Below are 22,237 nucleotides of genomic sequence, written 5' to 3'. Positions count from 1 at the left end.
TCACAGGTAGGATTTGGTTTCTTGGGTTGACTTAGAATTGATATTTCTTTTATTTCTTGTAATTTCTTTTGGAATGTTTTTGTAAAGAATTGGAATGTTTATGTCTTAAACAAATAAATACAAACTCTGCATCCCAATTTGCATAATATCCGTCCAAAGTATTCAAATTTTGAATTAGTGCATCCCAAATTGTAGTATGTTGAAATGAGTATTCCAAAGATACCCGGATGGTCTACTTTTTCTGGTTAGAATCCGAAGTGCAGATCCGTGCACACTCTGTCTACATCCGGAAACTTAAAAATGCTGCCTTCGGAGGCTTCGGAGCTTCCAAGGTAGGACGGCATCAAGGCATGTCTGAATCTAATGTAATCTAGCTTCACTTCCTGTCTCCTGAGATACCTTCATTTTGTCATATTTTAAAGGCAGCATAGATGTATCCTTTGCTGCCTCTGATATCCCACAATTCTGTGCTTTCCATTCTGTGGTCAGCTCTGTGCTATCATGTCTCTGAACCAGAGCAGACTGTGTGCATGCTGTGGAGGTTCACGTGACACTAAGTTGTAACCAGACTTCTTTCACCCCAATGGAAAGCATATTTACACTGTCTGAATCATTCCCTATCCCCTATATAGTGCATTATGTGCCATTCACCATATAGAAAATACAGTGCAAGCTGAATTATTAGGCAAGTTGATTTTCTGATCATATTTTTTTCCCAGGAACATCTTACCAATTCCAAACCACATTAATCTTAATAACTACTATTAATTTTGTATTTAATCATTTATAAGTGATACATAATTGTTCATGAAAGCTGGAAATAAAAAATGCCTTATATTCAGGTGTGCATAATTATTAGGTATGTTTTCTTTTACAGATAAAATGAGCCAAAAAAGAGATTTAATTCAGACTGAAAAGTCAAAAACTATTAAATGCACATTAGAAGGATGCAATACTAATGCAATACTAGAAATTGCAGTAAAGGCATGACCATTGGACAGTGAAATGCTCATTGGGTCAGCAGGGTCAGACAAAAACAGGCGGAGAAGAAAAGACACATGTTAACTGCAAAAGAATTAAGGTGAAGAATTAAGTGTCAAAACCATCAGGAACCCTTTAGTCTCCAGCACCACCATTTTTTTTTAGAACTGCGACCTATACCTGGAGTCTTCAGAAGTGCAAGGTGTCAGGATCTCAGAGACTTGGGTAAAAAAAAAAAACATTTTTGAAAAAAGATATTTTTTAGTTTCGGGACGCCTGCCTTTACGTGCACATGAACTTTAATGACATCCCATTTTTAATCTGTAGGGTTTAATATGGAGTTGGCCCACAATTTGTAGCTATAACAGCTTCAACTCTTCTGGGAAGGCTTTCCACAAGGTTTAGGAGTGTGTTTATGGGAATTTTTGACCATTCTTCTAGAAGCGCATTTGTGAGGTCAGGCACTGATGTTGGACGAGAAGGCCTGGCTCACAGTCTCTGCTCTAATTCATCCCAAAGGTGTTCTATTGGGTTGAGGTCAGGACTCTGTGCAGGCCAGTCAAGTTCCTCCACACCAAACTCGCTCATCCATGTCTTTATGGATCTTGCTTTGTGCACTGGTGCACAGTCATGTTGGAACAGGAAGGGACCATCTCCAAACTGTTCCCACAAAGTTGGGAGCATGAAATTTTCCACAATGTCTTGGTATGCTGAAGCATTAAGAGTTCCTTTCACTGGAACTTAAGGGCCAAGCCCAACCCCTGTAAAAACAACCCCACACCATAATCCCCCCTCCATCAAACTTTACACTTGGCACAATGCAGTCAGGCAAGTACCGTTCTCCTGGCAACCGCCAAACCCAGACTCGTCCATTGGATTGCCAGACAGAGAAGCGTCACTCCAGAGAACACGTCTCCACTGCTCTAGAGTCCAGTGGCGGCGTGCTTTACACCACTGCATCCGAAGCTTTGCATTGCACCTGGTGATGTAAGGCTTGGCTGCAGCTGCTCGGCCATGGAAACCCATTCCATGAAGCTCTCTATGCACTGTTCTTGAGCTAATCTGAAGGCCACACGAAGTTTGGAGGTCTGTAGCTATCGACTTATTGCACAGGTGGCAACCTATCACAGTACCACGCTTGAATTCACTGAGCTCCTGAGAGCGACCCATTCTTTCACAAATGTTTGTTGAAGCAGTCTGCATGCCTAGGTACCTGTGGCCATGGAAGTGATTGGAACACCTGAATTCAATGATTTGGAGGGGTGTCCCAATACTTTTGGCAATATAGTGTATGTTACGCGATGTCCACTGAAGTGGACCAATCAATTTTTCGGTTTCAGGATTTTCTTTAACCAAACATTGTATAAAGATGATTCTTAACTATGTTATGAACGATATAACAGAATGATTTGATATACTGTTTTATTTTATGTGATATGTGTGTAAAATGGCCAGGGTTTTCCCATTCTATACAATGCATCGATATATAGTATCTAATTTGCATATTAATGTGTTCTTAGAGCAACATGTAATGAAAAAAGAAGTGTAATAATGGGAGTAGTTGGCAACATTTTCGTAAGAATATCTAATATTTCATAATTTCTTTCCCTATTCTTTCACTTGTTGTGTCTCCCAAAATGCCTGATTTACATGCTTTAAGTCCTGGTGTCCACTACATGGACATATGAAATCGATGTCCTGCTCGGTATCAGAAAGTCATATTCTAATTTGAAACCTCATAACAATTTCCTGAGATGTTGATTTATGACTATTTGAAAATTAGTCAGATTTAAATGATTACAAAATATATTTCCATAAGAGTGCTAAATTTGATCATTCAGTAATATTTAAAGACCAAGGGGAGGGAGTTGTCATGCTGAAACTTCCAAACTTCATTGGTATCTCTGAAAAGCCCTGAATCTGCTCTTTACGGGACATACTTAGGTCTCAGGAGGAGGAAGAGGGCCCAAAGCCCCAGGTGGAAAACCTACTAACAAAGAATAAAGCCTATTTTTATACCCATAAAAGGGCAACGTATCGCCTGAGATACAAACATTTACAGACAGATTATTGATCTGGAATAATGTCATTTGTGAAGACAAAAACAATTGCATTTGGTATAATTTACTTATTTTAATAAAACATTCAGTGAAACGCATTTCTTCATTAGGGTGTAAAAGAAAAAAGAAAAACACCACGTTTCTAGAATGGGCCTCTGAATCTGCCAAGGAAGAGGATGCTGTTAGTGGGGTTGTGCCTGATAAAGAAAATGAAGGGGTGATCAGCTGTGAAATTCTGGGGATCTTGTTTAGAGGCACAGGAACCCAAAATGAATCCAGTGGCAGCTGCAGCCTCAGTGCCTTCCTCATTCACTTCAACAAAGGCCTTGTGAACCACAGCTGAAATGAAGAGGCCGTCCTGACTGCTCATGCCAGCCAGATCAGCCTTTGTTTCCTGGAACACAGAGCTCATACCCATCTCTTGCAGTATTTTTGATAGGGAGCTCTCAACCTCCAGCTTGAACTTTGGCAAATGGACTCTGATATCCATCCATGTGGTCATTTCATCTGTATTGGTCCAGTCAAGCAGCTTGTCAAGGGTCAATTCACTCTCCAGCTGTCAAATACACACAGATACTGAAAATAAACATACACAACACCAAACTAGTCTATCTAGGATCCACACTATCCATCTTTTTCTTATCATGGCACTTTTGCTGACCTTCAGAAGAGGATCAGAGCCATCCTGAGTTTCATTTGGAAGAAGGATCAACATGCTGAGCTCCTGTTTATATGGTAACTCCAGCACCTGCAGTTTATACTCTGGGATGCATCTGAAGAGGAACTTTTTCTTCTGGTACATCATTTCCACAGGCCGGCTCTCATTCTGATTGAAGGCAAATTTTATCAAATGAAGAAATACACAGCATGAACTGGATTTTTTAATTTATTATAATATTATAATGAGGTGCACTTATAATGTTGATGTGATGGCCACATCAAAACATTGCCTTAATTTAAAAATAAATTTTAGTCCTCTGATTTGAACACTATGTTTGAAGGGGAGTGTCTGCTGTGAAACTTCAGTGTAAACACCCACTGCTTTGATTGGCTGACATCTTTTGCATATGAAATAAATATTATATGTGGAAACCTCTCGAATACTTTTACTACATTTTTACTATTACAGCTAATTTACTATTATTGCATTATATTTAGATCTGTGGTTCTCAAACCTGTCCAGGAGTACCACCAGCCCTGAACATTTTGTATGTCTCCCTATATCTGACACACCCATTTCAGGTCTTGCAGTCTCTACTAATAAGCTTATGAGTTGAATCATGTGTGATAGATACAAAATGTGAAGGACAGGTTTGAGAACCACTGATTTAGATCTATTCCCATCACATGGAAGGTTGCAGTGATGAGCATTGAGCAGATGACAGACAGTCTGTTGATAGTGTGAACTAACAATGCAAAAATTATGTAAATACAGTAAGAGATTCATTATGTAGTGTAAGAGCATCACTATAATGGGAGTTTTGGCAAGTAAACTTGCGCTGCGTGATTGACAGCTTCAGCCATTATAAAGAGAGCTTTCTTTGAAGTAAAAATACTACGATTATCCATTATGAATTTAACTGTCATTACGGTTTAAAAATGAAATACATTACTTACAGTTGTAAGTAAGGTCCTTGCTGGTTCCAGAACTGTTGGTACAGCCTGATCTTTGAGCAAAAGTTTTTAGGCAAAGCCAGTATCGAATTGCGAATTGTTCTCAAAACAGTCGCTGGTAAAATGTACAGTACAAACATGCAAGTCGGCACTGACGTGACTTGGACGTTCATTAAAAATAAACTGAATCCATTTTTCTCTGACATCGGTATCCTTCGGCAGCTTACGCAAAAATGTTTTCCCACAGCCAGGAACAACACAACATCTGCGTGGCATCGCAATCTTGTTATCACAATCTTACCGTAAACAACTACTTTAGATCCATTCGCTGCTTATCGGCTGATGTAAAAGTAGGCGTTGTTGTCTTGCTCCAGAGGGAGTTGTATGTAAATGATTGTGACTCCAAACCAAGCTTTTTTACAGCTTGATTATACAAATGCTTTTTTATTAATGACGAGGACGTTTTAAGTTATGGAACTTGCAGAATGTATTAATGATACAAAGTCCTCTTATATGCCAAAAGATTAAGGAAATTTTTATTTCATGTTAGTGCATGTGTGGGTAAGCACAATCAATTGTAAAAGATTTTAAAAAGTGATTTCCAGTTTGCTTATGCTGTTCCTCCACCCTCGAAACAATAAGTGGATTGGGTAACACTTTATTTTAGGGTCTTTTAACTAGTTGCTTATTAGCATGCATATTACTAGAATATTGGCTGTTTATTAGTAAATATTAAGCACATATTAATGCCTTATTCTGCATGACCTTATTCTACATTCTTAATCCCACCCAATACCTAAACTTAACAACTAACTTACTAACTATTAATAAGCAGTAAATTAGGAGTTTATCAAGGGAAAAGTCATAGTTAATAGTGAATACATTTTCCCTATATTAAAGTGTTACCGTGGATTGTACCTGGTTTATTTTAAATGGCATTTCTTCAGTGCGTCTTGCTTCAAATATGTGCAGCCAGTTCCCTTTGAAGTAGATGGCATTAACCAGAACTAGACGGGTCATTCCAGTCACCGTTCCTGGCTTGAGAAGATTTTGGATTTTATCTAAAAAACACAAGTTTATGTTTTTGATTTCACATCTTTGTCTTTTTATTCTTTTAAAGATAAAGCATGTATACTAGCAACAAGTGTAAACTGATTTTTAAAATGTAATTGTTTTAATCTGAAGTGGAATTATATGGAACTGTTCTTCTCACTCTCAGTCTGCTCCTCCACCCATTTGTTAATGAGCTGTCGTGAGTCCTCAGATGCTCCAATGAAGTCCACAGCCTGAAGGTCAGCGTGGTACAGCTTCAGGGTGGAGTCCAAATACTCCTGCAGCGCAAAATATAGGCAGTGTCTCAAAGCATGCGGTACAGTACAGTACGATTCAGGATGGTAAAGCCTGATCCGGCTTGTGTTTCCACCGCCAGCAGTACCCTTACTTGATAGGTGTGGTGTATGCCGGAAAGTAACGACTGACGTCATTCTCATGCGAAGAAGTCAACTGAAGTGCTGTACAACAGTTAAATAGAAAAATAAAACAGATAACAGAATAAAAACAAAAAGACAAATTTACCCAATAACAAAAAAAAAAAAAAAACACAGACATTGTAAAGTGTTATACAGCAAATTAAGCCGGTCTAAAAAGATTAAGCAACGCATTTAAAAAATGGCGCCTCTTGTTTTGTCATTCCCCTTGTAGCACACGCAAGTAACGATTCTCTGTCAACCAATCAACAGCCTAGCTCCACCCTTTAGGTACTGTGCTAGGTACCCCAAAGGAAGGGTCCCAAAAAGTTGTACGTTACAGTTTGGTATTTTGGTACCATTCACAATTCCTGACAATTGAAACAGAAATACAGTAATTGTGTACCGTACTTTACTGTACCATACTGCTCGGTGGAACGAGCCAAAAGTGTCTCATTATTAAAGGCAGAATGGACTCACAGGTAAGAAGCTGAAGGTTTTCTCTCCGTAGAGGCGGTTAGCCAGTCTGAGGATGTAGGAGGCTGATGGTCCGTTGATTGATGAGGTGAGGCTCTCAAAATGAGAGTGAACATCAGAGACAGAACTGAAGGACAAAACCTGCACAGAGAAATAAAACCCCTCAAGAACATGTACATATTCCACTCCACCTGACAATAAAAATAAAAACAAATGTATTTTGCATAAAGAAAATTAAGCCTATTTTTACAACCATTAATATGTTTTGGCATTGTGATGTATGACAATAGTATAAGTGTATTATAATAATTATAATTACTATGATGTGAAAAAACAAGGAAATATTATTTTGAATTGCATTTATACATAATGTTATAAATTATATATAATTTCATCTATAAAAAGCATTGCATTAATGCTTTACAATAATGAGAATCACCATGGAAATGACAAAACATGCAAAAGAAGAAAAAGGTTATTTCCTTTATGAACAATATTTATTTTTACTTTTGGTGTTAGGGTATTTAATATGGAAGCCGGTTTCTGCCACAGTTGAGTAAAAATATGATTCTTTAAGTCATAATAATGAGAAACGTTCTCGTAATTATGATTTGTCATAATAATGAGAAACTATCTCATTATAATGAGTTAATATGCTAGAATATTCGGGAGAAAAATCTCGTAATAATGAGAAACTTTCTCATAATAATGACTTAACATCTCATAACAATGAGAAACTTTCTCGTAATAATGACTTAGTATCTTGTAATAATAAAAACTTTCTTGTAATACTGATTTTTTTTTTTTATCTCATAATAATGAGAAACGTTCGGGTTACTAACATAACCTTGGTTCTAGGTCTGTTTTATCTAAAACTCAATCCTTCACCCTCCTTATTGATAACTGTCCAGTTAATATTTCCACTCAGGTCAAAAGTCTTGGTGTTATATTTGATAGTTTGCTTTCTTTTGGTTCCCATATTAATAATACTTCACGTACTGCATTTTTTAATTTACGTAACATTGCTAGATTCCGTCCATCACTCTTTATTCATACTTTAATTACATCACGGACTGATTCTTGTAATTCTCTTTTATTTAGCCATCAATTACAGTTAATTCAGAAATCAGCTGCTAGGATTTTTACCCATTCACATACCTCTGATCACATTGTTATTGTATCCATTACAACATTTTAGGCTAGTGTTCACCTATAAAGCTCTTCATAATTTGGCTCCTCTTTATGTCTCAGATCTTCTTCATTTGTATACTCCTTCACATTCTTTGAGATCATCTTCTGCAGAATTATTGACTCTTCTAAACTTCAAGTTGAGTTCAATTGGTGGCTTTCAGCTGTGCAGCGCCAAAATTCGGGAATTCTTTGCCATTGCACATTCGCCAGTTGGATTCTATTTCCCTCTTTTAAAGCTCAGATTAAAACTTATCTGTTTAGAATAGCTTTCAGTGACTTGATTGTTTGATTGTGTGTTTGATCTGTATGTCTGTGTTTTTGCATAGCTTTGTATTTTACTGATTTACTTTTATGCTGTGCAGTGTCTTGAGTGCCTTGAAAGGCACCTATAAATAAAAGGTATTATTATTATTATTATAAAGCTTACAAAATGGTCATCATAAACTAGCGAGACCCAGAATCTGCCCTACCTAAATTTATGGCCAGGAGCCGCTACTCTATGATTTACAGAAACAGGTGTTCTCTCTTTTCGTAATGCACTGTAATATAATCCTGTGCAGTCAGAAAATCTGAATGACTTCTGAAGTTCGTCAGTTAGGCTAATGTATTTAAAATCAAAATGAGACTAAAATTAATAGCACCAATGGTAACGTGTCAGTTCTTCATACCCATAGACAAATAAAATAAAATATTTTATATGTCTATGTTCATACCTTTGCCATTTCTTCAGCTGTGTCTCCTCGGGCTCCCAAGTAGACCATACTGAGCGCTGCGCTGATACTCAGCGGGGAAAAGAACATGTTTCCCTCAGAGCTGCTCGCGCTCAGAGCCCGATAGAGATCCAGAGCGAAGAGACTGTTAGCACGAGCGAGACCCTCCATGACTGATGACACTGCTGAAATACAAGCCAAAATATCAGCTTGAAGTACCATAGTTTGTGCAACGATCTTTCAACTCACTTATTAATCTGTTATTTTACATTTGTAAACGATGTAATTTGTAATTCGCCGTAATTCAGCTGTCCTCTTATTCGGTTCGAAAGCTCCACTGCGTTGTAAAGTAGGCAAGGCCTACGTACGTGTTAAAAACATTAACTAGATATTATAAACGATGTGGTTAACCTCTAAAATGTTAAGTAAGAATGTGTTTAATATTGTACTGCACTGATTTGGTGTTGTTGCTGACTGTAAGTCGGTTTGAGTGTGGAGACCCCACCCAGTGTTGCCAGATTGGGTGGAAGATTTTCAGCCCAAAAGTTCAACAAAACCCGCCCACTCCAACAAAAAACCGCCCAAAACTTTAATATGTAAATAATGTGATAGAATTTGGGTCTCGGTACGGTTGTTAGGTCCGCACCCGATTGCTGTATTCACACCTGCCCAAAAGATCCGCGCCAAGGGGGGAAATGAACTTGAGTTCGATTCAATCAAACCAAACAAGACGGGTGTGAATACACCCTAAAAGAGGTCCTGATGCAGGACAGGATCGTATAGTCCCATATTCAGTTTTGATTTTGATTAAATTATTCAACTGTGCTCTGATTCCTCCACACGTTTTAAGAGTTAGTCACTCTCCAACTCTTTGCAGTGTACTTATATTTAGGCCACTCTGGCATTGTGATCACTTAAATATACAGCTATATGTTCAAAATCTTATCCTGTATCGCACTAAAACTCGTCACTCATAAATTATCACATCTGTTCGCTGATCCCTCGTTATTGGCTAAAAGTGCAGCGGGCAATGTCGACATCAGCACCAGCCGAGTCTGCAGTGGGTGTGTGTGTTTAGTAACGTCATGAATCATGATGACTGATCGTATGCACTGCAGTACATGCACAAATGGGTTTTGTTTGTTAACCAATTAGCCTTTGCAATTTAGATGTTTGAAAACTGCCAAACTGACCCCAAACCACCCAAACCAACTTTTACCCGCACAATCAAATTCAAAACCGCCCAATTGGGCGGGAACCCACTCAATCTGGCAACCCCGCCCTGTGTGTATTTAAGTAGGGTATCTCTGCAAAACAAAAAGTGTGTTTCCAATCAGTGGGTGAGCCCCCATACTTGTCTTTGCTTCTTTTTTTAAGTGCATGTAAAACATTAACAACACTATTGTCATAATATAACTTTAAAACAACAACGTTAGATTAATGTTAGAATAACGTTATACAAACCAAAAACTAACGTTCTGGGAACGTTAGATTAATGTTAGAACAACATTATGAGGATATCAGATTAACTTTAGAATAACGTTATGCAAACCAAAAACTAACGTTCTGGGAACGTTAGAATAACGTTATGAGAACGTCAGATTAACTTTAGAATAACGTTATACAAACCAAAAACTAATGTTTTGGGAACATTAGAATAATGTTTTGAGAACCCAAAAACTAACATTCTGGGAACGTTAGATTAACGTTAACGTTATACAAACCAAAAACTAACATTCTGGGAACGTTAGATTAACGTTAGAATACCGTTATGAGAACCTTAGATTAACTTTAGAATAACGTTATACAAACCAAAAACTAACATTCTGGGAACGTTAGACTAACGTTAGAATAACGTTCTGGGAACGTTAGATTAATGTTAGAACAACGTTAAACAAATCAAAAACTAACGTTCTGGGAACGTTAGATGAACGTTAGAATAACGTTCTGGGAACGTTAGATTAACGTTAGAATAACGTTCTGGGAATGTTAGATTAATGTTAGAATAACGTTATACAAACCAAAAACTGATGTTCTGGGAACGTTAGATTCTAAATATGAGATTCTAAATAATGTTAGAATAATGTTAGAATAATGTTAGAATAATGTTAAAATAACGTTAAAATAATGTTAGAATAATGTTAGAATAACATTAGGGGAACGTTAAAATAACGTTAGAATAATGTTAGAATAACGTTAGGGGAACATTATAATAACGTTAAGGGGATGTTAAAATAACGTTAGAATAATGGTAAAATAACATTAGGGGAATGTTAAAATGACGTTAAAAGAATGTTAGAATAATGTTAGAATAACGTTAAAATGACGTTAAAATAACGTTATAATAATGTTAGAATAACAATAGGGGAACATTAGAATAACGTTAAGGGAACGTTAAAATAACATTAGGGGAATGTTAAAATAACGTTAGAACAATGTTAGAATAACGTTAAAATAACGTTAGAATAATGTTAGAATAACGTTAGTATAATGTTAGAATAACGTTAAAATAACATTAAAATAATGTTAGAATAATGTTAGAATAATATTAGGGGAACGTTAGAATAACATTAGGGGAACGTTACAATAACGTTAGAATAATGTTAGAATAACGAAAGGGGAACGTTATAATAATGTTAAGGGGATGTTAAAATAACTTTAGAATAATGTTAGAATAACGTTAAAATAATGTTAGAATAATGTTAAAATAACATTAGGGGAGCGTTAAAATGACGTTAAAATAATGTTAGAATAATGTTAGAATAATGTTAAAATTATGTTAAAATAACATTAGAATAACGTTAAAATAATGTTAAAATAACGTTAGAATAATGTTAGAATAATGTTAGAATAACAGGGGAACATTAGAATAACGTTAAGGGAACGTTAAAATAACATTAGGGGAACGTTAGAATAATGTTAGAATAATGTTAGAATAACATTAGGGGAACGTTAGTATAACGTTAAGGGAACGTTAAAATAACATTAGAGGAACGTTAAAATAACGTTAGGGGAACGTTAGAATAATGTTAGAATAACGTTAGGGGAACGTTAGAATAACGTTAAGGGAACGTTAAAATAACATTAGGGGAATGTTAAAATAACGTTAGAATAACGTTAAGGGGATGTAATAATAACGTTAAGGGAATGTTAAAATAACATTAGGGGAACGTTAAAATAACATTATACAAACCAAAGACTAACGTTTTGGGAATGTTAGATTAACGTTAGAGTAACATTCTGGGAACGTTAGATTAATGTTAGAATAACGCTATACAAACCAAAAACTAATGTTCTGGGAATGTTAGAATAACGTTATGAGAACGTTAGATTAACTTTAGAATAACATACAAACCAAAAACTAACATTCTGGGAACATTAGATTAACATTAGAATAACGTTCTGGGAACGTTAGATTAATGTTAGAACAACGTTAAACAAATCAAAAACTAACGTTCTGGGAATGTTAGATTAACGTTAGATTAACGTTAGAATAATGTTCTGGGAACGTTAGATTAATGTTAGAATAACGTTATACAAACCAAAAACGAATGTTCTGGAAATGTTAGATTAATTTCTATTCACATGCTTGCGATTCGATTACGATTACGATTCAATATCGATTATTTTGGATGTAGTATATCAGTTACAGTGTATGGCAAATTTTCTAGAGGAAAAAAATGTCTCAACTATGCTGTAAACTACACATGGGAGTCAGTTGGTACTACTTTACTATAATATTGAAGGTTAAAATTAACTTATTTATACACAAACAATTAAATTACACTCAATTATGTTTTTTTTTTTAATAATAGGCCTAAATAAAGTTTAGAATTACATAATCATATTTCTACTCCAATTTTAAATATAAACATTTAAATCGTGGCTGTCATAACTGATTTATTCAAACATACATTAAATATTGAAGAACATTATAATGAATATGTAACGGTGCATAGCTATATTTATCAGAATGCTTCTTTCTAGAGTTCATTTTTCTAGCTGACTAATGAGTTTATGGTCACTGAATATGATTTTCTGAGATAAATGTGACGTTACGTGACATTGTTTACAAGCTGTTTTATTGACGTCTTTCCGAGGTTGAAACACTGATTGAGCTATTACACGAGGCATGATACGGATTTCGGTAAGTTGTACTGTATATTTTAACATACCTTCAGATGTTTAGTCATGTTTATTTCGCGCTGTAACTGGTATTAAAGCGGAGGAGAGGATGTTCACACGCGCTCCATGCTGCCGCTTCTCGTTAACTGAGGCGCTAAAGCGAGCTGTCACGTAACATTAAACAGCGCCAAAACGGTACTTATTTTTTGAATCTCATAATAAGATGGACGTCATTTGAAATCTGAGACTTTGCTTCATATCAAAAGTAACAAAGCACAAAGATTATTGCGATTTATTGGATGGGAGGCGCGCTACATGTTCAGTTCATTCATCAACTGAAAACAGACTAAAACAAAGTTACGTCACTGCAACTGTCCCATTAAAGTCAGACTGGCCGGAGCTGGCTGTGATTTAACTACACAGTTCAAGAGGCTAAAAGCTTTACCTAAAATCTAAAGCTGAATCGATAATCGTTGATTCAGTCCAGATGCTACAGCAAAGCTGATGCGCATCAAGTGCGGGTCGACACAGGCGCAACTTGTTACATGTAATATACAGATAGCATCTTCCTCTGACATTCCAAAGAAATGAATATGAGTGGAAAATATTTTTTCCCTTCTACCACGCGCTCTCTGTTCTCTGCGGTGTCTCCTCCTAGCAGCCATGTCGCAAGATGGGTTAAGACATGCTTTTTGGGGGCGTTAAATAATGCAAATACCAGTAAATTGACAAGCACAAACATTAGTAAATCACATTGTGTGATTCATTTAAATACTTTCCTCCCATAAATTTTGTGTCTGAAAGGGAAACTCCTACAAATGCCTATGCAATAAGGTAAGCCGCAAAAACAACTCAGTCCACCCCTTTTCAGCTCTAATTTTGCACTGCATGTCTTTAGTAAATCCCAACAGTAGTTTTTAATGGCAAAAGAGGGTTTGCGCTGGCGCAAGCTAGTAAATCTGGCCCTAAGTGTTCTATATGCTTCAGATGTTCAGTCACGAAATTACATTTTTTTCTTTCTCCAATTTTTCTTTCCATTTCTTAATTTCACCTGTTCACCATGAAATCTGTTTAATAGTTTCCTCGTGCATGGCCTCCATTCTCTGTATAAATCTCATTAACACTCACAGCAGAACTATCTGAACTCAGTTTGCTTTTTTTGGCAGGATTCAGTTCAGGCGTATCAGATACAGATGTATCAAGTAAAGGTACTAAACCAGACTGTCCAGCAGCTGCTTCCATTTCAACATCCAGCATTCTCTTTGCGTAGCTGCGCATAGCAAGAAGAGTTTCTTCTTCCATATTCATCAATCAGCACAGCAAATTGTAGCAAAAGCATGTGGTGTATAATGTACGTCTGCAGAATTTAACACAAAGGGGAAAAAATGCTAAAAAAAAAAAAAAGGCCATTTAACTCATTGAACAGAGAACTCTTTCAAATTAGTTCCGAACATTAACTGTTTTAAAAGAAAAAACAGGATTTGTGCAAAATTTTCAAGAGCTTCAGCACAACCGTCTTCATATGACGCCATCTTGGCTGCCCCCCCAAAATTTATGTAATATCTAATTAATGTATCTTACACTGCAAAGTTTTCCTTGACATCTCATTATTTCTATGCATAAATATTTGAATACAAAAATAACAGATATGACTTTACTTTAAGATTCATATTTTACTGTAGTAGTACAGTAAACTGTGTTAGAGTCTCTGGGAAGTACACAGTCCAAAACATGGAATCATAAAGAGCAAAGCTTCGGTTTCGAAACCAAAAACACAACCAAACCAAGTTAAACAAGGGGGAAAAAAAACAAAACCACAAACTCAAACATACAAGCACACAAGTCAAATATAACAAGACACGTGGAAAACAACACATTAGAAAAACAAAACACAACAAAATTGTGTTCTGCGTATATTAAGTGTTTCATATGGAGTTTCAAACATTGTCATTTTACAGTGATGCTTCAGGCTGAAGAGAGACCTTAGAGTGTAACGTTGTCTGCAGACGCTGGATATTTGGTGTAAAAATGGTATGGAATGGAGCGCATGCGCAGAGTTGTGAGTAATAGAAAGACAATGAGAGAATTTAGTTGAGAATCAGAAGAAATGCTGTTATAGAAGGAGAGGTTCAAAGTCCTGATTGATTAGTGTAATGCATTAGGTTCAATCCCAGCTAACAAGGAACGTTCCCATAACTTTCAATAACGTTCTTTAAAAAAAGTTATGTAAATGTTAGGACAAAACATTCTTAAAACAAAAAACTATGTTGAATGATATTTTGAATGTTTAAAAAATGTTTCAGAAATAATGTTTTCATAACTTAATGGGAATGTTAGCAAAACATTCTAAAAACATATTTTTAGCTGAGATGAAGTCAGTGTATTAATCCTGCTTGCCTGTATATTTTATATACAACTTGCATTCATTATTTGTTCCTTATGCATGTCTCTTGTGACTTCATGTTCTCTTCAATTCTCTTTAATTATCAAACATTTAAAAAAAATGTTAGATGAACTTCCAACTAAACCATTCCAAAATACATTTAGCAAATATTAATAACATCATAAAGACGTTCCGAGAATGTTGTTCTAAGAACGTTTTCTCTCAGTGTTACGAGTGTTCATCAAGTAAAAATTACATTGTAAGGACGTTCCATGAACGTTGTTCTCACGTTTTCTCTCTACATTACAAGAACATCAGTCAAGTAAAAATAACATCATAAAGACATTACAAGAACGTTGTTATGAGAACATATTCTCAACATTATGAAAACATCAGTTAAGTACATATAACAACATAAAGACGTTCCAACAATGTTGTTCTAAGAATGTTTCCTCTCAACGTTACGAGAATGTATTTTAACTATGAAAACATTATAAGACTGGTCCAGAAACATTATTTCAGGAACATTATTTTCTAACATTTACATAACTTTTACATATCGTTAGTGAAAGTTATGGGAACGTTCCCTGTTAGCTGGGTAGACACTGCTGAGTTCATGCAAAGAACATTGTCATTTCTATTTGCAGTTAATATGTAACTGCAGTGACTAGTATCTACCATGACGTTAGTAGCTTATACAGTAGTAGCGCCAGTAGGTACTAACTGAACTCATTTAAACTGAATGACAATAGGTTATTCTGAGAGAGAGCACTCTTTCCTTTGGAAATAGTATTGAAATGGCCACATACAAATGAATAATAGACTGTGATGACAGGAAGGCATAATTTATTTGATAAAACATTTAGAGAAAACACATTTCTTTATTTGGGTGTAACGGAGAAAAAAATACACTACATTTCTAGGATGGGCCTCTGAATCTACCAAGGAAAAGGATGCTGTTAGTGGGGTTGTGCCTGATAAAAAACATGAAGGGGTGATCGGCTATGAATCTCTGGGGTTCTCGCTGACGGGCACGTCCACACAAACCGATTTTAGTGGCTGCTGCAGCCTCAGTGCCTTCCTCATTCACTTCAACAAAGGCCTTGTGAACCACAGCTGAAATGAAGAGGCCTGCCCTGACTGCTCATGCCAGTCAGATCAGCCTTTGTTTCCTGGAACACAGAGCTCATACCCATCTCTTGCAGTATTTTTGATAGGGAGCTCTCAACTTCTAGCTTGAACTTTGGCAAATGGACTCTGATATCCATCCATGTGGTCATTTCATCTGTATTGGTCCAATCAAGCAGCTTGTCAAGGGTCAATTCACTCTCCAGCTGTCAAATACACACAGATACTGAAAATTAACACACACAGCAACAAACTAGTCTATCTAGGATCCACACTATCCATCTTTTTCTGATCATGGCACTTTTGCTGACCTTCAGAAGAGGATCAGAGCCATCCTGAGTTTCGTTTGGAAGAAGGATCAACATGCTGAGCTCCTCCTCTTCATATGGTAACTCCAGCACCTGCAGTTTATACTCTGGGATGCATCTGAAGGGGAACTTTTCCTTCTGATACATCATTTCCACAGGCCGGCTCTCATTCTGATTGAAGACAAATGTTATCAAATGAAGAAATACACAGCATGTACAAAATTAAGTTATTATTTCATCTGAGTACATGAGTAGGTAAGTACAATCAATTGTAAAAGATTTTAAAAAGTGATCTCCAGTTTGCTTATGTTGTTCCTCCATCCTTGAAACAAAAAGTGAATTGTACCTGGTTTACTTTAAAAGGCATTTCTTTAGTGTCTCTTGCTTTAAATGTGTCCAGCCAATTCCCTTTGAAGTAGATAGCATTAACCAGAAGTAGACGGGTCATTACAGTCACCGCTCCTGGCTTGAGAAGATTTTGGATTTTGTCTGAAAACACAAGTTTATGCTTTTGATTTCACATCTTTGTCTTTTATTCTTTTAAAGATAAAGCATGTATACTAGCAACAAGTGTAAACTGATTTTTAAAATGTAATTCTTTTTATCTTAAGTAGAATTATATGGAACCTGTTCTTCTCACTTTCAGTCTGCTCCTCCACCCATTTGTTAATGAGCTGTCGTGAGTCCTCAGATGCTCCAATGAAGTCCACAGCCTGAAGGTCAGCGTGGTACAGCTTCAGTGTGGAGTCCAAATACTCCTGCAAGACAAAATAAAGGCAGTGTCTCAAAGCACAAAGGGAACATCAAAATGTCTCATTATTAAAGGCAGAATAGACTCACAGGTAAGAAGCTGAAGGTTTTCTCTCCGTAGAGGCGGTTGGCCAGTCTGAGGATGTAGGAGGCTGATGGACTGTTGATTGATGAGGTGAGGCTCTCAAAATGAGAGTGAACATCAGAGACAGAACTGAAGGACAAAACCTGCATAGAGCAAGACAGATGAGTGAATCTCACAAAACCCCTCAAGAACATGTACGTTACACTTCAACCCAAAATAAAAAAAAATAAAAAATTATTTTGCATAAAGAAAATGAAGCCTATTATTACAACCATTAATATGTTTTGGCATTATGATGTATGACAATAATATGAGTGTATACCCATAGGAAATATTTATTGCTCAGTGGTCGCTTTTCTTAAAGGGTTAGTTCACCCACAAATGAAAATTCTGTCATTAATTACTCATCCTCATGTCGTTCCACACCTGTAAGACCTTCGTTCATTTTCGGAACACAAATTAAGTTATTAAGATATTTTTGATGAAATCCGATGGCTCAGTGAGGCCTCCATTGCCAGCAAGATAATTAACACTTTCAATGCCCAGAAAGGCACTAAAAACATATTTAAAACAGATCATGTGACTACAGTGGTTTAACCTTAATGTTATGAAGCGACGAGAATACTTTTTGTGTGCCAAAAAAACTAAATAACGACTTTTCAACAATATCTAGTGATGGCCGATTTCAAAACACTGCTTCAAAGCTTTACAAATCTTTTGTTTCGAATCAGTAGAAAGTGTTAATTATCTTGCTGGCAATGGAGGCCTCACTGTGCCATCGGATTTTATCAAAAATATCTTAATTTGTGTTCTGAAGATGAACGAAGGTCTTACGGGTGTAGAACGGCATGAGGGTGAGTAATTAATGATTTTTGGGTGAACTAACCCTTTAAGCTCATGAGACTTAGTTGTGATTCACATATATCACTAATTTTAGTAACAATAGAGTTTCAGATGTTTCTCCTAAAATTCCTTAGGAGAAATAAGAGTAGACAGAAATGAGACATGAAAAATATCTGAGAGAAAAAGAGTCAAAACTGAGACAGTGATGGAAGAAACTTAGAACATCTCTTTATTGTCTTGCTGCAGTCTCTTTCAAGACTCCATTTTATTGCTTAGAGGTTGCACTTTCTAAGCTTGTGAGACTTAGTTGTGATTCTCACATATCTCTTACATATCAACACTGTCTCAGATGTTTCTCCTTAAAATGCCTTAGGAGAAATAAAAGTAGACACAACTGAGATAGTTCTGAGAGAAAGGAGTCCAAAATGAGAAACAAGAAATCTCTTTATTGTATATAAAAAAAAAAAATATATATATATATAAATATATATATATATATATATATAATAGTTAATAGTTCACTGATTACTCAATAGGTCAAAACAATTTTTATAGACTTTTTTATCTCTAGAAGGATGCTGTCTATATAGCCAGCACAGCAAAATGTTTCCACTGTTACAACACACAGTCCTAGTGACTATTTCTCTGTTTCAAAGTTAGCTCGTTAGGCCTGTAGGATAAAAGAATTGTTAGTTCATAATTAATTGGTTAAAAAATTCCATCACAGTTGCATATTAACTTAAGAACTAGTTTGACTAAGTGTCAGTTAACCAAGGGCAGTCAGTCTTACTTTCCTGATTCAAATTAAACAGATATACCTTTTCATGCAACTGACATAAAAAAGTTATTACCAGGCTTTAAGAAAAAAAAATTAGATGACTAACTTTTAAGACTACTCTAAGAAGTTTTGCAACCAGCCCCAGATGTCTTCAATTTTATTTTAGGAGAAACATGTTAAATTTTTAATTTTTACTAATACTGTAAATACTGAAACTATTATTTAAATAACATAATACATTTCGGAATATGAATATGAAGGGTTACTCGTTTAAATTTATCTTCAATGCCCAGCAGTGTATATGCAGCGCATATTCCAAACAAAGGATTTGACAAGTGTAAGATATTTAGGCTAAGATAAATACTTTCTTTTTAACAAATGTAATACTAGTGTACCAGTGCTTCGTGGTTGTTGCATAACCTTTTTTTCTTCATTTAACATTGTAAAGTTTGTCTTGTACTACCCATTTTGCATTCATGTAAATATAGGTAATGATTTCCTCTTAAATCATTGTGCAACAAAACTCTGTCTACACTAAACTTCAAATATGAGAATGCATACTGTGCTTGATTGAAATGGTGTGGATGAATGAGATAGAAGCTACCCAAAGGGGAGAGAAAAAAAAAAACTACCATCTCAAATGTTGCTTGAATCCTGCTTCTCACATTTGTCTCCTAAGACAAAAACCCTAACACTCTCACAATGATTTCTTTTAAAGTTTTAGAAGAGATCTCAGTAACATCACACACTGTTCTCAGACTTTTCTCCTCAGCTAGAGACTCGAGAGCTCTCACCCTTGTCTTCTCTGAAGTTTCAGCAACATCACACAGTGTTCTCAGATTTTTCTCCTAAACTAAAGACTCCATTGGTCTATCACTTGTCTTCTCTGAAGTTTTAGAAGAGACCACAGTACCTGCACACTGTGCTCAGATTTTTCTCCTTAGCTAAAGACTCTGAAACTCTCACATTTGTCTCCTCTTAAAGTTTAGATGAGATCTCAACAACTTTACAAACTGTGCACCAATAAAGTAAAAAATAAATAAATAAAAAGATCCAGAGATCCAGTTTAGGAGAAAAATGTGTTTAGATTTCTTGCAATGTCTATAATTTAGCTGTATAAAAAAATTAAAAAAAAAAGCACTGCGTTAATGCTTTACAATAATGAGAATCACCAAGGAAATGACAAAAATACAAAAGAAAAATTTAGACAACAGCAGTGGTATGATTCACAGAAACAGATGTTCTCTCTTTACGTAATGCACTACAGTAATTAGTGCAGTCGGAAAATCTGAATGACTTCTGAAGTTCGTCAGTTATAATGTTTTTAAAATCGAAATGTGACTGAACTTAATAGCACTAATGGTAACGTGTCAGTTCTTCGTACCTTTGCCATTTCTTCAGCTGTGTCTCCTCGGGCTCCCAAGTAGACCATACTGAGCGCTGCGCTGATGCTCAGCGGGGAAAAGAACATGTTTCCCTCAGAGCTGCTCGCACTCAGAGCCCGATAGAGATCCAGAGCGAAGAGACTGTTAGCACGAGCGAGACCCTCCATGACTGATGACACTGCTGAAGTACAAGCCAAAACATCATTTGTAAGTACCATAGTTTGCGCAACCATCTTTTATCTCGCTTATAAATGCATTATTTTACATTTGTAAAAGATGTCGTTTCGCCGTAACTTAGTTGTCCTCTTGTTTGATTCTAAAGCTCCCTACTGTATACGTTTGTAAAGTATTGTAGTAGGCTACGTGTTAAAAATATTAACTGGATGTTCTAAAAGATGTGGTTAACCTCTAAAATGTTCGGTGAGAATGTGTTTAATATTGCACTGCATTGATTTAGTGTTGTTGCTGTATGTCGGGTTGGTTGAGTGTGTAGGAGGCCCCGCCCTCTGTGTGTATGTAAGTAGGATGTTTCAGATGTTTCTGCAGGACATGAAGGGCGTTTCCCAATCACTGCGCAGTTTTTAACCGCTTTAACTTACTGGCTAAAATCATGAAGGCACATCCCTTAACCTAGCCCCTAGTATGGAATCCCAAGCCTGCCAAAATTAAAAATAAATAAATACATAAATATACAAAGAAATTTAAAAAAAAGCAAAAAAAAGCAAAAGCAAAAATAAATAAATAAATATATAAATAAATATACACAGAAAAGCAATAAATAAATAAATTATTATTTATACACTTATTTCCTTATTTATGTATATATTTATTTTTTTCCACATTTATTTTTTCTTTTATTTATTTATACATTTATTCATTTAGATTTTTATTTATTTCCACATTTATTTATTTATTGATGTATTTATTTCCATATTTGTTCATTTCTACATTTCTTTATTTCTACATTTCTTTATTTTTACATTTATGTATTTCTACATTTCTTTGTCCGTAAGGTAATGAGGAGCAGGCACGTGCACACATAGACATAAAAGGGGCTTGAGCACCTGCCCTTTTTCTTCCTGGAGAGAATGTGCCCTTTTTTCTGGGGTGTTTTTTTTTTTTTTTTTTTAATAAATGAATATATATTCCTGTTTACGCACAGCTTCCCTGTTAAACAAATATATTTACTGAATAAAAAAAAAAAAAAAACTATATATCAAGTCGGCTTTGTGAGTTCAGCAGCCCTCCCTCCGCGACACACCATTCATTCCCGCACGCACGCGCGCCCCGCCCCACCTCGTGTTTGCTGCTGGCTGAAAACTTGTGACAGCTACGATGAGAAGCGAAAAAGAAAAAAGCCCTAGATGGATCCATCCCGTGCGTTTCTTTCAGGTAGCCTATATATGTTCACAAACATGTATTTATAACATTTCAGGGGAAAAAAACTCTTGATGTGTTTAAATATGCAGATTAGCTTGTTTTGGTTAATTTAGAAGAAATCTACAGATGCAAACAGAAGGAGGGTAGTAGGCTTAAAACAAACACCATATAAATGTGTAGGGTTAGGGTTAACTTTTCTTTCCATTAGAGTAAAAGACATGGAAGCAAAAATGGACCACAATCTTAAAATTGTCCACTACATGAAAGAAGTATTCCAATAACACCAAAAGAATTAAAACGATTTATTGATTTGTGCAAAATAAACAAATTATTAGTGAAACTCTGTCCCTCTCCTTGGTGCAGTCATTTATTCTAAATATATAGCTACTTGAAAATAGTTGCTGTTGCCTTCTCTTGTGATAAACCTAGTGAATGCTAAAGATCCCCTGGTCTCTGTGTGAACTGATTATTTTGTAGAAATCTGTGGAGTATAAAACAATTGCATGAGTGTAAGGGAATTAAAATAAATTGGTGAGGAAGTCAGAGTTGTCTTAATATATTTAAGGGTTTATT

At 35.8% G+C, this 22,237-nt stretch overlaps 1 protein-coding gene and 1 pseudogene across 4 annotated transcripts; both read right to left on the bottom strand.

The window, feature by feature from the left end:
- Window positions 1-3,094: 3,094 nt before the first annotated feature.
- Window positions 3,095-20,697, bottom strand: LOC127502606 (leukocyte elastase inhibitor-like). Of its 4 annotated transcripts, none has more exons than XM_051875630.1 (7): window positions 20,550-20,697; window positions 8,503-8,684; window positions 6,602-6,739; window positions 5,869-5,986; window positions 5,574-5,716; window positions 3,703-3,867; window positions 3,095-3,597 (listed from the first exon to the last, which is right to left on the bottom strand). In XM_051875630.1, exons 2-7 carry the CDS (start codon window positions 8,668-8,670, stop codon window positions 3,184-3,186), a joined length of 1,146 nt encoding a protein of 381 aa, XP_051731590.1. In that variant the 5' UTR covers window positions 8,671-8,684; window positions 20,550-20,697; the 3' UTR covers window positions 3,095-3,183. The 4 variants fall into 4 exon arrangements, with proteins under 4 accessions (XP_051731590.1, XP_051731592.1, XP_051731591.1 ...); XM_051875632.1 differs by lacking the exon at window positions 20,550-20,697 and adding an exon at window positions 12,675-12,788; XM_051875631.1 differs by lacking the exon at window positions 20,550-20,697 and adding an exon at window positions 8,769-8,994.
- On the bottom strand, window positions 15,837-20,697 carry LOC127502605 (leukocyte elastase inhibitor-like; annotated as a pseudogene).
- Window positions 20,698-22,237: the final 1,540 nt, after the last annotated feature.

Source organism: Ctenopharyngodon idella, chromosome 20 (assembly GCF_019924925.1).
Source record: "Ctenopharyngodon idella isolate HZGC_01 chromosome 20, HZGC01, whole genome shotgun sequence".
Taxonomy (NCBI): domain Eukaryota; kingdom Metazoa; phylum Chordata; class Actinopteri; order Cypriniformes; family Xenocyprididae; genus Ctenopharyngodon; species Ctenopharyngodon idella.
This window is presented reverse-complemented; position numbering and strand designations above follow the sequence as displayed.